Below are 17,881 nucleotides of genomic sequence, written 5' to 3'. Positions count from 1 at the left end.
TAATATTTTAATTATTGTTTTCAATATAAATTTTCTATAAATGTGTTTCTTAACTTGTGCCCTAAAAGTACAAGTTAGTATTACCCATAAAAAATTTCTCAATTTATTTATTTATTAAACTATTTTACCTTTTTATAAAATTAATTGTTTAGTTTGAACTTATAACTTTAGTTTATATAGTCAAACAACCCCTATAATAGATAAATAAATTAGTTCAACCATTTCCATTAATTTAATATTATTTTACTACTTTTTCATAAATTCCTTTTTTATTATCAAATATATTCTCTTTCTTTAAATAAACCTCTCACAATAATTTTTTTCTTATAAAATAATATTTTATTTGAATTTTCTACAAAAGTCAATAAATAAAGTTTATAATAGTGGCAAATAAAATAGTGTAATAATAGTAAAAAAAAACAATCATTTTAAAATAGAAAAGAGTTTAATAAAAATACACCGTATAAATAATTTACACTATCATTCAATAAAAATATATAATTCTATCATATCATATCATATATTAATTTAAATTTTTTAATTTTAATGCTATACATTAACGTTATTGATTTACAATGTGCATTATCGATTTTTTCTTTAAAAAAATCCAAATGATACACTTTTATAAGATACAAAACAAAAGTATATATTTTGGTTATCATATATGGTAGTACACTTTGCGTCATGTACTTTTCGGTATATAAGTTCTGAATATATTTATGGTAATTGAATTCCCGATTGAAACGTATGCAAAATAATAAATTTATTATTTAATATGAGACGTTACATTAGAAATTAGAAAAAGTATATGTCAAATTTATTACGTTTACAAAAATAAAAATAAAAATAAAATGTTTTTTTAAGTAAAAAAAAATAGTAAAAGGGTTTAGGTAGATCCAAGCGATAAAGAGGTGGCACATTTCATATTCTGAAAACTATTTTATAAACTCTTCTTCACCCTCTTGTTATATTTTTCTTGTTGGGGTCAGAAACTTGTGACTACTAATACTATGGTAAAGTTTGTATAATATATATCTCATTCTTTTTGTTCTTGATTCTACATTTATTTCTGTTTTATTTTTTATTAATATTATTTGTGTTTGTGATGATGATGCTGATTATTTTTTGTATGAAATGTTTGGATTGAATTGTAGACTACATCAAGGCGTGTGTCAGACAGGAAAGTAGCAAGATTTGAAAGAAAGCTTATGAAGAAAGGATCTGAAAAGAAAGGATGGGATTTTAACTACCTAATTGGTCCAATTCTGATTGGTTTCTTGGTCTTTGTTCTTGCTGGATTATGTAGGTTCTTTACTTCTTTTGCATATCGCCTCTACTAACACGTTCATATCTCAAACTGGCACCGATACTTGTTAAAATTATTATCAGATGTCCTGTGTCATGTTTGTTAAAATTATTATCAGATGTCGTGTGTCATGTTTCTGTGTCGTGTTTCTGATATAAGTGATTGTGTCGCTTTGATAGGTGGTAGGAGGGTTGATATGTATTTGAAAATTGTTTGAAAAGAGGTTATTAGTCAATTAAGTGCTTTTTGACAAAGCGATTATTTGGTTAAAGATGCATGACTAATTGTTTTTTTTTTTCTTTCTGTTTGACAGGTTTGTTTCAGATCATTAGGAGGACAACTGCTGCAAGTGGGACTGCCTAAAGGAGGATGAGAATTTCTGAAGAGCTTATATTGTCACAAATTAGTATTTTCAAACAAAATAAAATAAGTGTATAAAAAATAAAATACCATATAGTTCATGATTCATCACATTTGAGTTGATGGATTGAAATGAGAATTTGGTTTAATTAATAGAAGAATAATGAATATTCAGTTTCTTGCAGTGTGATATTAATTTGTCATTGTTCAATCATGATTAAATAAACTGAAATGACTCTAAAAACCTAATTCAATCATTTGATTTTTTTCTTCAATGCGATTTTAAGAATATCCATAAAATGCGGTTTTTTTCTTTGGCCCTTACGATTTCAGGCAAGACCAGACAAATGTTAAACCTTACGCGACAGAAATATTGCGAAAGAAACAACTAAACTCGTCAAAATATGGTTGAAGAACTGATTTTCATGTACCGCTGCAATCCGAATTTTCGAACATTATGTTTATTAGCTTAACAATTCAAAAGCACTTATTCATTCCTCATGTGACCATATACAAGGATGGACAATTCAATGTTACATGTATTATATAAGACACAATACACTGTCCAACTTCTAAAACAGACACAGTATGCTCACTAAACCGAAAGACGAAATCATCGAAAAGAGGTGAGGAGTCTCAACAAGAAACAGTGATTTATGGCTCATTCATTCTACCTCCAAGCTGTTTTGCTGTCGTCAGATCTTCGACTAGGTTTAGCTGTAACTCCTATTTTGCTGATTTTGCCGGTGTTATGGTGGTAACAGTCAGAACTTTTCGAAAACTTTCGATCATAAGAGTTAAAATCGTCAAGCAAGTCGGGGTATACTTTGATATCATCCTTGGATAAGCTATCGTCCTGCAGTGATTCCTGCAGGAAATGGAAATTATCAGTTAAGAAACTTGTTTTAGAACGATAAAGACGAAAGACGAGCGACACTATTCGAAGAGTTATACAACAAAATGCTTAGTAGTGTGGTTTAGTTACCCTAGATCTTGACTTGTTGGCAGTGTAAGGTGTTAAGCATGGATTAAGATCTTTGAGTAATAGATCATCCGCCATGTCCTCGGAGCTAAAATCCTGCACGAATTGTTCAAGAGAAGTTAAGAACATTCTACGATCAAGATCATCGATCACTAATTTCAAATTTCAATTAAGTTCTAATCTTACCCAAGAGTTTGAGGCATCTTCCCTGCCATGTGGTGGCGGTGTTCTTGGAGAGCTTCCGTAACCTTGGAAGCCTGTTTTCGCCGAATACTTATCAGCCTTGACCTACAAGCAAATAAACAACAATAAATATAAACACTTCTTTATGTCTTCTGAAAGCAAGGACTCAAAAATTTCTCGGTGGAGTGAAAGATTTGAAGTTATACCTCTGCAAGATCCTCGGCGAGGCTTTGAAGCTGACCGGTGAGAGAAGAAACCTGCTGTTGTAGAGATGGAATGACCTGTTTGGCTTCTTTCAGCTCTGAGCCTTGCTTCTCTACAAGTTCCTGAAGTTGAGAATTCATAACCTCTGGGAACAAAATACTGTTCTTCAATGACTTGATTTCTTCTCTTTGGTTCAAGCACAAATCCTTCAACTTCTCTACCTGCAAATTCAACAAACCAAATGTGACTTAAGAGTTCATTTCAAATTCAGTTAGACAATAACTTCTCGTATAGCACCGGCGCTTCTGATCAAATTGTGTCTGATGTATGACAAATATTACTATATTCAATTGCAGTATAGCGGTTATACCCGCAATTTAACAACTTGCTATATAAGCACAGACACGTGACACAGAAACTGGACACGACATTGACACAACGACGATAATTTGAAAATATTGATAAATTGAACATAATCACATGTCTCCTCCGGTGTCATGTCTTCACACATTTTCTCCATATATTTTTAAAGTGAAATCAGCCACAATTGCAAATCAAAAAACATCATTTCCAGAATGCAACAAACAATTAGAACCCATCAAACTATTAACATTGAAAAACCAACAAGCTTCAACCTTTAAGACAAACAAACATTGATCAACTAAAAAACCAAAGACCCATAATTGCAATTCATGTTAACAAATCAGATTCAAACCTCTTTATTCTTGTTTTCAATCACGAGCTTAAGCCTCGAAATCTCATCCTCTTGTTCCTTATTGATACTCAGAAGCTCCCTCTCACTCCTCAGAACCATAGCAAGTGTCCTAGTGTTCCCCTTCACTTCAGTCAAAGCCTTCACCTTCTCTTTCTTCTCACACGACCCACTCTTCCCGAACAGTTTCTTCTGCAACGCAGAAAAACCCGTCACCCTTTTAGCATCCTTCTTCAAATCCTTAGCAATAACATCAGAAGGAATGAACAACTTGGTAGAGGCCGGGTTCACTGATTTGGGCTTATTCGCCATGAATTTCTTAACCATGGTGGTTACGGTAGGATCCACTTTTGCGGTTGGAGTTACATGAGAGGGTTTAGCTTTCATTATAGCACGAGATGAAGAGTGCGATTTTGGGTTTACATTGTTGAACTCATAGGATGAAGATGGGTCTGACAAGTGAGAGGAAGTTGAAGAACGTGATGAATCGTAGGTACTGTATCTCGAAGAGGCTTTTCTAGAGAAAGAAAACGCCATTTGCACCTTCAGAGAGAGATAGAGAAACAGAGTTTGATTTGAATGAGGAACAAGGAGGGAGCGTGAAGTTTAAGGTTTAAGTTTTGGTTTTGTCATAGGATGTTTTGAGATGGTGACACGTGGCATGTGATTAGAAGAGTCTCTAGGCGCTGTAGTAATTCAAATTTTGGTCACGTGATAGGTGCGTGAGTATGTCTTAATTGATTGCGTGATTTTGGGTTTTATCTTTGGAATTTGAAGATAGTGAAGCAACAAAAATGTTATAGTACGCTTTGTTTGTCCTTTTTAGAATCTTTACTTCCTCTTTATATTTTGCTAGGACAAGTTGTTTATTTGTTTATGTATTAAGTTGTCCTAAATTTCCTTTTAGGGAAACAAAGATAGCTTTCATGTTTATTTATGTAGTGTAAATCAATTTTTGTTAAGGTAAGGTAAGTTTTTATTTACTCATTAAAAAAGTTGGATGAAATCAATTAAAATCTGATAGGACATTGTATCAATGTAGCAAGGAGTCAATTTGTTAGATCATTAATTCAATTTTAAAAATGTAAAAATAATGTAAAAGGTATAAAAATAAATAAATATAAAGATATTTTATTGATAAATTTTATTATAATTAGTATGATGTAAAATATTGAATAAATGTGTATGTTGATTAAAATTTTAGTTAATACTAAAAAAATAATATAAAAAAGGATAATTTTTTTGAAAATATTGTTAAATAAACTAAGAGATTTGTGACGTAAAGAATGTTGCCATATTATATATTTATAACTGTTTGATACTTTTTTTTTGGAATGAGCCTAGTGTAAAATTATTGTATAGGCTTTATATTCATAGAGTTTAAGTTGAAAGACATGAAGCGGATTACGAAGGCCTAAGTCATGTTGATAAAAGCCATGGTGGAAAATTTTTCAACGACTCCTAGTTCATCATGCAATGGTCGGTCATAACTCTTGTTGTTCTGAGAGGCGATGAGATTAATATGGGGAACCTCATTTCTAAGATTATATGGACGATGGTCTAGGAAGAGTGAAAAAGTTTCACGTTTGACCATTGTTCCATAATGAACAACTATGTGAACACCAACAAGTATCAAAGCATCGAAGTGAGATGTCGTTGCGCAAGAAATTAGGAATCAACTTTGCTTAGATATGACAGTGTGAAAAATGGCTAATTGAGGTTTATAGAGAAGATAACACACCACAACCCCCACAAACACAACCAAAGCATCCATATTACCCATTTCACTTTTTATGAGGGAAGGGGTAATTTGTTGGTGTAAGCCCTAGAGGCCAATACTTTTTGGTACTTGTATCGAATTATTTATTAATAATAAAAGGCATTTTCTTTATTATGGTTGATTAATAAAGTCCCTGGAATAGATAGTCCGTTTAATGTATTAAGTGTGACTTAATCATGAGAACACATTAAACATAAGGACACTATTCTTAAAGTATCCGTAGTCGAGCTTTAGTGTGAAGTGGGATAACATTAAAGCATTAAGACTATTATGTTTGTAGACTGATGATCACATCTCATGGATCATGGATAAAGAGTTATCAAGTCTTAAACATAGGTATGAATATTAGGAGTAATATTTATACCGGATTGACCCGCTATGAGAATACTATATAGAAAGTTATGCAAAGTGTCATAAGTTATTCTCATGGTGATAATAGTGTATTCCATTCTTCGACCTGAAACCACTATGGATCCTAGATGTAGAGTCGAGTGCTTTATTGCTGATCCAACGTTGTCCGTAACTGGATAACCATAAAGACAGTTGATGGGTACTCCACAAAGCATGCTGAGGGACATGAGTGACCTAGATGGAATTTGCCCATCCTGCATAACAGGATAAATGTCTATGGGCCCAATATTGAACTGGACAAGGATGACACGGTCTATGTCTTATGTTCAATATAGACATAAGGGCAAAAGGGTAATTATACACATAATTATTATCACAGAAGGTTTTGTCAGATCACATGACATTTTCGTGTCTTGGGTAGCAGTGATGTGTTGCTAGATACCGCTCACTGTTTATTATGTTAAATGCGTGATTTAATATAATTGCCAACGTCACGAAAACCTACAGCGTCACACACAAAGGACGGATTGATGAGAGATAGAGTAACTAAGGAATACCGTAAGGTACGGTGCCCTTAAGTGAATTATAGAACATCGTAAGGTACGGTGTACTTGAGTAGAATACGAAATATGGTAAGGTACCATGGGCTTAAGTGATTTTGGGCATATTATAAGATATGGGCCAAAATACACTTAAGTGGGCTTTTTAGCTTGAAGCCCACACAAGTGGTTCTATAAATAGAACCCTTGTGCAGAAGCATTCATTGCGGTTGCAATATTTTCGTTTTCTCTCTCACTCTCTCTCTCTCTCACTCAAAGCCTTCATTCGTACCAGCTAGCACTGAGATTGAAGGAACCCGTTCGTGTGGACTGAGTAGAGACGTTGTCATCGTTCAACGTTCGTGATCGCTTCGTGGATCTGCATCAAAGGTTTTGATCGTCACAAGAGATCTGCACCAAAGGTTTCAATCGTCACAAGAGGTAAATATTCTATCACTGATCATGGCCATTCGTAAGGATCTCTAAAGGAGAAAATTTTAATTTCCGCTGCGCTTTGGGTCGCAATTCTCCTTCATAATTTGCATTTCAGATTTTATTTGTGCCCTTTAAAAGGGATGATTGTTTTATATCTTGTAATTGCCAAAGTGATGGCTATTTATAATACAGAGGTGAAACTGAAACTCCAAATATTAAGGGAGTTCTTCCTTGAGACTAGGGATGGATAATCCACAGTCAGTTCCTATTAGATAGGTAACTAACTACTACTATTAAGCAATAAATAAATACAGTATTAGTTATAGCTATCTATTATGCCCCCGCAAAATTGGGTCACAGTCAACGACTCCAATTTTGTCTCTAAGATGTGTGAACCGACTATGATGTAACGGTTTTGTGAGAATATCTGCAAGTTGGTCCTTTGTAGAGATGTGAGAGACTGTAAGTTTTCCATTTTGAACTTGTTGCCGCACAAAATGATAGTCAAGTGCGATGTGCTTCATTCTTGAATGAAAAACTGGATTAGAACAGAGGTAAGTTGTACCAATATTATCACAGAAAATGGTAGGTATTTGAGATTGTATGCCAAGTTCACCCAAAAGATTTGAGAGCCACATAATTTCTGCTGTAGAATTGGCAGCAAACCTGTATTCTGCTTCTATTGAGGATCTCGCGACTGTTCGTTGTCGTTTTGATAACCAAGAAACAGGATTACCACCGAGATAAATTATGTAGGCTGAAGTTGATGTTTTGTCATCATGATTACCACCCCAGTCCGCATCGGTATATGCTTGTATTTTCAGATGAATTGGCTTCGTAAGTTTCAAGCCATGGTTGGTAGTGAACTTGAGATACCGTAATACTCTTTTAAGTTGCTGAACATGAAATTCAGTTGGTTGATGCATGAATTGGGACAGTTTATTTACGGCAAACGATAGATCTGGCCTGGTTAATGTGATGTATTGAAGAGCTCCAATGATGCTATGAAACATTTTTGAGTCAGCGGGAGCTGATCCATCCTCTAACTTGAGGGGTGTAGTCATACACAATGGAGTTGTTGTAGTTTTAGCTCCTGCCATATTGAACTTATGCAATAGGTCTCTGATGTAACCATGTTGTGGCAGAAGCAAGCCAGTTTTGATTGGAATAAGTTCTATGCCAAGAAAATAATGTGGAAACCCAAGTTATTTGAGAGAAAATTTTTTCGACAGCTCTGTCATGAACTGATTTAAGAATGAAGTGTTGTTACCTGTCAGCAGTAAATCATCAACATAGACGAGTAAGAAAGCACGGACACCGTCTTTATTGTAGATGAACAATGAGGGATCACTTAAGCTTGTGGAGAAACCAACTGAAATCACAAAGTTTTTAAGTGATTCATGCCACGCACGAGGAGCTTGTCTCAAACCATAAATGGCTTTTTGAAGTTTGCAAACATGATTTGGAAATTCTGAATGGATGAAACCAGGAGGTTGTTGCATGTATACATTTTCAGATAATTTGCCTTGCAGAAACGCATTGTTAACATCCATTTGATGTAAACTCCACCCTTGTCCGAGTGCGATCGTGAGGACTACTTTAATTGTTTGAGGTTTTACAACGGGAGCAAAGGTTTCTTTGAAATCAAGACCCGGAGTTTGAGTGAATCCCTTTGCTACTAACCTGGCCTTATATCGTGCCACACTTCCATCCGGATTTCTTTTAATTCTGAACAACCACTTGCAGCCGACCAAATTGGTATGTGTGTCTTGTGGAACTAAGGTCCAAGTGCCATTATTCATTAGTGCATTAAATTCTGCTGAGCATGCATCTCTCCAGTGTGATATTTTAAGAGCTTGAGTGATGGTGGACGGTTCAAGATTTTCTTGTAACTCATGTTTGGTGGCAACAAATGTTTTCTTTGGTTTAAAGATATTATGGTGAGACCTTGTAACAATAGGATCACGAAATGCAGGTTTAATGCATTCCGTATTAGGTGCATCATAGTTGTTGTTGGTGATAGAACATGTTTGTAAATTAGACTCTAATCGTGGAAGCTCACTGACCGATACAGACGTTGAAGTTGACTCAGGAACAGATGACTGGATTGGTGATTGTGACTCGAGCATAGATGGTGCAGGTGTGGGGAATAGACTCAGAGCATTTTCCAACGACAATACAGGTGACTCAGGGAGCTGACAGTTGTCGCAACCTGAAAAATACAGTGTGCGAAAAAACAACCGGCGAAAGAAAATGACAAAAGAGTCGCCACCGTGCGTTATTTATCCCAAAGGAGGGAAAGGAAACGCTCGAAGTAAACCTGAAAAGAGGAAAGGAAAAAATAAGGTCTCGCAGCCAAATCTTGGGTTCGGGAGTCGGTTATGCGAAAGGAAGGTATTAGCACCCCTATGCATCCGTAGTACTCTACGGGATCCACTTTTGTAGTTCTTGTCTAAAGGGTGTGAGTTTATCTTGTGCTGTTTACCAAAAAAGGGGTTAAATGAAAATGACTCGCGCGGATGTCGCATCCACTGCATACGTATCTCATATGAATATGAGAATCAGAGTCTTCGTAGCTCGGCTGACCTATGGGTTGGGGGGTGTGTACTCGCTAAGACATCGCGTCTTATGCCTACGTATCTCATATGGAATGAGAATCAGAGCAAGCCGTAGTTCGGCTAACTACGGGGTTATGGATTGGGTTTTGGACGAACGACGTTACTACGCAATCTACCGGATGCTCGACCTTTGGAGACTTACTCACCTATAGTAGAAGGAGTAAACGTGTGTTTAGGAGAAGAAAAATCAATGAAGGGTTAGGGTTTGGTAAACTCATGCAAAAAGGAGTCCTGGACGAAGGAACCTGTAAAAAAAAAAACACACAAAAACATTGCCTCCTATCAAGGTCTTGTAGCTAGGAAAGCAGTAAAATGCGGGAAAAATGTAAAAGTACCACGCGGATAAAGATCCGAAGTAACAGCAATTAGAGGAATGGGAAACCCAGGGATCCTTCCAAGCTAAACACCATCAAAGAAAGTGAGTCAATACAGGTAATCGAAATGAAACCTCCAGGCGGTATCCCACAAATGAAGTGGAAAACCACGCAAGTTATCCCTGCAAAAGTCATGTGAGCCCTCACAAAAACTCAACAAACAGGTTAGAGACAAAAAAATAAGGTAATCAAGGGTTGCCCCCAAATCAAAATGTAACCACATGAATCATGCCATTAAAATTCACAAAAAAGACATGCATCAAAAGGGTATCAAATTCACCCATAATACCTCAAACATTAAGAGTATTCAAATTCAAAGCTCAAAGGTAATGGGAATAAGGGCAAACCTGATTGGAGAGCTTGATTGAAATTGAGTTGCACCCGTGAGGTTTACAAAACAATCTTTAGGGTTTATGTGAGGCAGAGGTGATTCTGTGCAGTTGAGTTCCCTTCAGGGTTTGGAGGCTGCTCTGAACTCCGTTAGCTCTTCTCTCACTATCTTTTTCCAGCCAGGGTAATAGGAATAAAATTGTCTTTTGTTTCACTGAAACTCTGAATTTATAACCTGATTTTTGTGGACCTGTGGGCTCAAATGAGAGAGGTCCAAGTCCAAGATTTTTTATTTTATTTATTTATTTATTTATTTATTTTCGTTTTCCGTTTTTTTTTTCAAAACACGTGGGCTTCGCCTAGCGAGCATGACAGCTCATGAACAAACCTTTGCTCCTTCAAGATTAACGTTTTGACTGACGAATAGACCCCTGTTGGAAGTAACCCAAGTCTTTCCCTTGTGTTGACTGATCATCTAAATAGAGCCCACAAAGTGTCCTGGATGATGTTCAAGCTTCTTGGATCCGATTCCGATTGCCATGATGAAATGCAAATGCTAAATGACCTAAAAAATGAATGCATGCATGAGGTGTAAAGCGTATGCTTCCAGGAAAAATGAAGGGTAAATTTTGGGGTATTACAGCTGCCTCTATTCAATCAACTGGAGACCTGGAAAGAAGATAGCAGCGGCTTTCGTGCTTTCGAGGTATCAAGGGATTGAATACAATAAAAGCCCGAAAATTTGCAGTGAAGTGAAGTGAAGTAACAATGCCTGTCAGAATCGGCAAAGAGGTGGTATTGAAAGAAGAATCTGTCTGGTACGGTGAGAGTCAGTCTGAATACCGAAAAAGAATGTTAACCTGGATACCAAAATAAATGGTAACACAGAAATAACCATGGCCTGAATACCGCTCATTAGTCTGAATACTGGAAATGACTTCGATCTGAACATCGGGAGATATGAGATTATTAATATCGGTCTGAACACCGAAAGGCTGGCCTGAATGCCACAAGTTGCGTCGACCTGAACGTCGGAAACTTCTTCGATCTGAACATCGGAAAATTGGCCTGAATGCCACAAGTTGCATCGACCTGAACGTCGAAAACTTCTTCGATCTGAACATCGAAAAACTGGCCTGAACGCCACAAGTTGCATCGACCTGAACGTCGAAAACTTCTTCGATTTGAACATCGGAAAACTGGTCTGAACGCCATAAGTTGCATCGACCTGAACGTCGGAAACTTCTTCGATCTGAACATCGGAAAACTGGCCTGAACGCCACAAGTTGCATCGACCTGAACGTCGGAAACTTCTTCGATCTGAACATCGGAAAACTGGCCTGAACGCCATAAGTTGCATCGACCTGAACGTCGGAAACTTCTTCGATCTGAACATCGGAAAACTGGCCTGAACGCCACTTTGGTCTGAATACCGGAAACTTCATGCCTGTCAGCATCGGCAGAAATAGGGAACGATAATATAGGCGGCGCATGGGCCAATGACACTTGTTGGGGATAACAAAGGTAAGTCATGAACAATCTTCAGTCTGAGTACTGGAAACAACTTCTGGCTTATCACTTGGGATACCGAGAATGTTTTATGCTTACATGCGTATGTTTGAATTTTTCAATGGCGTAATGCTCCATGAAAATGAAAATGCTACGCGATTTGGGAGGATGCAATGCAATATGATTCTACATGCAGGGATGCGAAATGCTGGGTAGAATGCCAAGCTGAGGCAAGGGGATCTGCTGGGGAAATGATCACCATCTTCTGGACCCTGGCAAGGCTGCTAGAGATGCACAGCGCAAAGAATTCTGTGGGGAAATGACCCGCCACACGGTGTTCTAGCAATGACGAAATACCGAGACTCTAACTGGGGAGAGAACGATATTGAAAACCTGTTGTTGGGGAAAGCGATAGTGGTTCTGGCAACCATAACCTGCGAGAGAGACGACTTAGCAGGGGAAGCGAACACCGATACGGTACCAAGATTCTTCTTCAAGGAAAGAGACCATGGATCTGGCATTGGGATTATCGATCTGGCATCGAACTCTAAGGAGCAGCCGCTTCTGCTGGGAAGATACAGTCTGGCACTATCAACTCCGTTGGGGGTACATAGTCTGACACTGTCAACTCTACTGGAGAGTGTATAATCTGAAACCACCGCTTAGGGGGAGGTACAGTGGTGAGAACCTGCTTGGGATTGAAGAATCCAACGCTCTGATCAGCTCTGCAGGGATAAGATACCGAATTCGTCTGTTGCGGGGAAAATATTAACGATCATCTGCAAGGGATTTTAAGGAAATGCCCCGAGGGTACCTGTTCTGAATAGACGATCCAAAGCACTTAAATTTTACAGCAATTTTAAATGTTTACTAAGCATGTACCTGTAAAGCTCTTATGTGTCATGATGCAATGTTTATCAAAAAATTCGGACGTCATTTTTGCAAACAAAATAGAAAAATGAAAATGAAAACAGAGATATACTGAATAACATGATTCTATTGATTGAACGACCTCTGAATAGACATTTACATCAGGAAGCAATCCCTAGAAAGAGGTAATCGCACAACAGATAAAAACAGACATTAATCTAATGGCAATGTGAAATGGATTTCTATTGGGTTCCAATTCTGCTATGACTTGCTCGCCTTCAAGATCCTCCAGATGATCAGCTTTCTGAAAGAGTGATTGGACTATTTTCTATCCTTCAAAAGTTTCCAGTCATTGACACGAGATGAGATTCAGAGCTACTCAAAACGCAGTCATTCGCTTAATCCCTAACTTTTGCCTGGATCGCCCTTTTCGGGTTTTCAATCCACCGGGATACCCATTTTTGCCTAAGTTGCCTTTTCAGTTTTTCAACTTACCGGGTGTACGATCTTTTCATTTTTAATCCCTAATTTTTGCCTGAACCTTTTTCATTTTCTTGGTTCGCCGGGATGCCCAATTTTGCCTGGACTACTCTTTTTATTGTCTAGCGGGTCTATTTCATGCGAAGTATTTTTTAACTGCGTCTGAGTTCACCGGGGAAGTGAAGTTTTCACCATCCATCATTGCAAGCATTAAGGCCCCACCATCAAAAACCTTGGTGACAATATATAGTCCATCATAGTTAGGAGTCCACTTGCCCCTGTGATCTGTCTGAGGAGGAAGGATCCTTTTCAACACCAAATCTCCGACCTGGAAGCATCGAGGACGCACTTTCTGATCAAAGGCTCTCTTCATCCAACTTTGATACAACTGCCCATAACAAATGGCTGCCATTCGCTTCTCTTCGATAAGACTCAACTCATTGAATCTTGTCTGAATCCATTCAGCTTCGTCTAACTTGACATCCAACAAGACTCTTAGAGAAGGAATCTCCACTTCAACAGGTAGGACTGCTTCCATACCATACACAAGGGAGTAAGGGGTTGTCCCGGTCGATGTGCGTACTGAAGTACGGTACCCATGCAAGGCAAAGGGTAGCATCTCATGCCAATCTCTGTACGTAACGACCATCTTCTGCACAATCTTCTTTATGTTCTTATTTGTTGCTTCAACAGCATCGTTCATCTTAGGGCGGTAAGGGGAAGAATTGTGATGCTGAATGTTGAAGTTCTGGCACAACTCCTTCATCATTTTATTGTTGAGATTAGAACCATTATCAGTAATATTCTTTTGGGAATCCCATAGCGACAAATGATTTCTTTCTTGATGAATCGGGCAACCACATGTCTGGTGACCTTCGCAAATGACGTTGCTTCGACCCACTTGGTGAAATAGTCGATGGCAACAAGGATGAAGCGATGCCCATTGGAAGCGGTCGGCTCAATCTTTCCAATCATATCGATGCCCCACATAGCGAAAGGCCACGGCGAAGACATCACATTCAAAGGATTCGGCGACACATATACCTTATCAGCATAAATCTGGAATTTATGACACTTCCGAGCATATTTGAAACAATCAGATTCCATGGTCATCCAGTAATATCCCGCTCTCAACAATTTCTTAGCCATTTCATGTCCGCCGACATGAGTACTGAAGGAGCCTTCATGAACTTCCTGCATTAACATGTCTGCTTCGTGTCTGTCCACACATCTGAGCAAAATCATGTCGAAGTTCCTCTTATACAGAACATCGTCTTTGTTCAAGAAGAAACTGCCTGCCAATCTTCTCAAAGTCTTTCTATCATTGTTGGATGCCCCTGCAGGGTACTCTTGATTCTTCAGAAAGCACTTGATGTCGTGATACCAGGGCTTGTCATCAACTACCAGTTCAGCAGCAAACACATACGCGGCCCTATCAAGGCGCATCACGTCGATCTTGGAAGCATGGTTCCAACGGATCACCGTGATCATGGAGGATAGAGTAGCAAGAGCATCTGCCATCTGGTTCTCATCACGAGGTATATGGTACAACTTTACTGTTGTGAAGAAAGTCAACAGTCTTCTCGTGTAATCTCTGTAGGGGACCAGATTGGGCTGGAGAGTGTTCCAATCACCATTCACTTGATTGATTACCAGAGTTGAATCTCCGAAGATGTCCAAAGTCTTGATTCTCAAATCAATGGCTTGCTCAATACCCAAGATACAGGCTTCATACTCAGCTTCATTATTGGTGCACTCGAAAGTCAGACGAGCGGTGAAAGGCATGTGGGCACCTTTCGGAGTTGTAATGACAACACCAATTCCACTTCCTCTGGCGTTGACGGGCCCATCAAACATTAAAGTCCACTTTTCGTCTGGATCAGGTCCCTCTTCAACAACTGGCTCTTCATAGTCTTTCATCTTGAGGAACATGATGTCTTCATCTGGAAAATCAAACTTCATCGGCTCATAATCTTCAACCGGCTATTGAGCAAGATAGTCTGACAGAATACTCCCCTTGATGGCTTTCTGGGAAGTATACTAGATGTCGTACTCTGTCAGTACCATTTGCCAACGAGCAACTCTTCCGGTGAGAGTTGGCTTCTCAAATATATACTTGACCGGATCCATTTTGGAGATCAGTAAGGTTGTGTGAGACAGCATGTATTGTCTCAATCGTTTAGCAGCCCATGCAAGTGCACAACATGTTTTTTCAAGCATTGAGTATCTCGACTCGCAATCTGTGAATTTCTTACTCAGGTAGTAGATGGCATGCTCTTTCCTACCTGTCTCGTCGTGTTGACCGAGAACACAACCCATGGAATTGTCTAGTACTGTCAAATACATAATCAGCGGTCTCCCTGGGACCGGAGGCACAAGGATAGGAGGATTCTGCAAATACTCTTTTATCTTCTCGAACGCCCTTTGACAATCATCATTCCACCTGATAGCCTGATCTTTTCTCAACAATTTGAATATTGGCTCACACATGGCTGTTAGGTGAGAGATGAACCTTGCAATGTAGTTCAACCTCCCTAAGAAACCACAGACTTGTTTCTCTGTTCTTGGCTCAGGCATTTCCTGTATCGCTTTCACTTTGGCCGGATCCACCTCAATCCCTTTTCCGCTAACAACAAAACCCAGTAGTTTTCCAGATCTCACCCCAAAAGTACACTTGTTCGGATTAAGCCTCAGCTTGAATTTCCTCAAACGCTCAAACAGTTTCTGCAAATTCACCAAATGTTCTTCTTCTGTCTGAGATGTGGAAATCATATCATCAACATAAACCTCGATTTCATGATGAATCATATCATGGAACAGAGTCACCATCGCTCGCTGATATGTTGCCCCGACATTTTTCAGACCAAACGGCATCACCTTGTAGCAGAAGGTGCCCCATGGGGTTATGAATGTTGTTTTCTCCATGTCTCCTGGTGCCATCTTAATTTGATTATAGCCAGAAAAGCCATCCATGAAGGAGAATACCGAGAACTGAGCCGTGTTATCCACCAAAACGTCAATGTGAGGTAAGGGGAACTCATCTTTAGGACTAGCCCTGTTCAGATCCCGGTAGTCAACACACATCCGTACCTTTCCATCCTTCTTAGGTACCAAAACGATATTTGCAACCCATGGCGGATAATTTGTGACTGCTAGAAACCCTGCATCCAACTGTTTTTGCACTTCTTCCTTTATCTTGACAGCCATCTCTGGTCTTGTTCTTCTGAGCTTCTGCTTAACCGGAGGACAACCTTCTTTGAGTGGCAAGCGATGTACCACGATGTCTGTGTCAAGCCCTGGCATGTCCTAATAAGACCAAGCAAAGATGTCAACATACTCTTGCAGCAATTCAATCAACCCCTTCTTCATATTGTCTTCCAAAGCAGCCCCTATCTTGATTTCTCTCTTGGCGTCCTCGGTGTCGAGATTAATCACTTCAACAGACTCTTGATGCAGTTGAATGACCCTTTCCTCTTATTTTAATAACCTGGTAAGTCCTTCAGGGAGTTCACAGTCTTCATCACCCTCTTCTTCAGCTTGAAAAATTGGATTTTCAAAGTCGAAGCGAGCCATAGCAGAACCGTTATCAATAGGATCCAGTGATGTGCATTCCTCCAGACAAGTGGCTTGGACAATCTCCTCAGAAGACCAATTGTTGAGAACTTCACCTGGGATCCTCGGACGCACCCAGTTATCGATGTCGCAATCATTATCCCCATCTTCATTGTTGAATACTAGAAAGCAATTGAGCGTACGACATTGGAAGAGTGTCGAAACGCCGGCCCATCGTCCTTGGCCTCGGTTGATAGGCGGGTCTGTTACCCGGTTGTTGTGGTTGGTACTGAGCTGGTTGACGCTGTGGTTGTTGTTGTTGTAGTGGTGCTGCAGCTGGAATGGTCACAGCCGCAACATACGGTTGCTGATGATAGTTCTGAAAGTTATTCCTCCGGTTATCCCTGTTCTGATAAGAAGATATGGCACTTGCATCCCCTTCTCTCCTCTTCTGTCCCTGAATGAACGACTTCTTCACCCCTGATGAGGATCCACCTCCACTCTGGGTCTTGTATGTCCTCAGGTAATTCTCCACCCTCTCTCCGGTAGAGACTACATCAGCAAAATTGGAGGCATTACAACCCACTAGGCGCTCCAAATAAGGTCCTGGCAGAGTGTTCATGAACATGTTAGCCATTTCCTTCTCCAACATAGGAGGTTGAACACGGGAAGCTGTTTCTCTCCAGCGTTGAGCGTATTCTCTGAAGCACTCATTGCTTTTAAGAGACAAATTTTGAAGTTGAGTTATGTCCGGAGCCATGTCTGCATTATACTGATACTGCTTCACGAAAGGCTCAGCCAAATCCCTTCAGCAACGGATGTGGGCTCTGTCCAGCCTCATATACCATTCTAGGGATGCCCCAGCTAGGCTGTCCTGGAAAAAGTACATAAGCAACTTTTCGTCATCGGAGTATGCAACCATTTTACGGAAATAGGCTTGCACATGGGTCTTCGGGCAAGAGTTGCCATTGTATTTGTCAAATATCGGGACCTTGAATTTCGGTGGCACTCTCACACCTGGGACCAGCCCCAAGTCAGCAACATCTACTCCCAGAGGATTCTGCCCTTCCACTGCCTTCAGCCTCTCTTCCAATCTTCTAAACATGGGATCCACACCATGACCCATACCAAAGTCTTCATGCAGCAGGGGGAACTGATCGTCCTGATCATCATGAATGGGTTGTTGACCGGAGGTGACATGTAGGATTGGGATAGGCCCCGGTCCATTGGATCCACTAGCCTCTCCAGCTGGAGGATCAGTCACTGTCTCTGGTTGAGCAGGGGGATTCCTCTGTA

General features: G+C 39.4%; 1 protein-coding gene and 1 long non-coding RNA gene across 2 annotated transcripts; one reads left to right on the top strand and one right to left on the bottom strand.

The window, feature by feature from the left end:
- The first annotated feature begins 853 nt into the window (after positions 1-853).
- Positions 854-1,856, top strand: LOC127115834 (uncharacterized). Its single transcript, XR_007800890.1, has 3 exons — positions 854-1,013; positions 1,155-1,302; positions 1,620-1,856. It is a non-coding gene; the product is annotated as an uncharacterized LOC127115834 (long non-coding RNA).
- Positions 1,857-2,111: 255 nt separating this feature from the next.
- On the bottom strand, positions 2,112-4,363 carry LOC127076575 (uncharacterized). Its single transcript, XM_051018261.1, has 5 exons — positions 3,751-4,363; positions 3,038-3,256; positions 2,835-2,936; positions 2,652-2,744; positions 2,112-2,534 (listed from the first exon to the last, which is right to left on the bottom strand). Exons 1-5 carry the CDS (start codon positions 4,282-4,284, stop codon positions 2,337-2,339), a joined length of 1,146 nt encoding a protein of 381 aa, XP_050874218.1. The 5' UTR covers positions 4,285-4,363; the 3' UTR covers positions 2,112-2,336.
- Positions 4,364-17,881: the final 13,518 nt, after the last annotated feature.

This window comes from Lathyrus oleraceus, chromosome 1 (assembly GCF_024323335.1).
Source record: "Lathyrus oleraceus cultivar Zhongwan6 chromosome 1, CAAS_Psat_ZW6_1.0, whole genome shotgun sequence".
In the NCBI taxonomy this organism is placed as follows: domain Eukaryota; kingdom Viridiplantae; phylum Streptophyta; class Magnoliopsida; order Fabales; family Fabaceae; genus Lathyrus; species Lathyrus oleraceus.
This window is presented reverse-complemented; position numbering and strand designations above follow the sequence as displayed.

Excerpts from the sequence above, each read along its gene's own strand:
- LOC127076575 (XM_051018261.1), bottom strand. The coding sequence starts at position 4,284 with ATGGCGTTTTCTTTCTCTAGAAAAGCCTCTTCGAGATACAGTACCTAC. Across the intron at positions 3,257-3,750 it reads TTGAAAACAAGAATAAAGAG|GTAGAGAAGTTGAAGGATTT; the intron begins GTTTGAATCTGA and ends TTGAATTTGCAG. Across the intron at positions 2,745-2,834 it reads AAGATGCCTCAAACTCTTGG|GATTTTAGCTCCGAGGACAT; the intron begins GTAAGATTAGAA and ends CAATTCGTGCAG.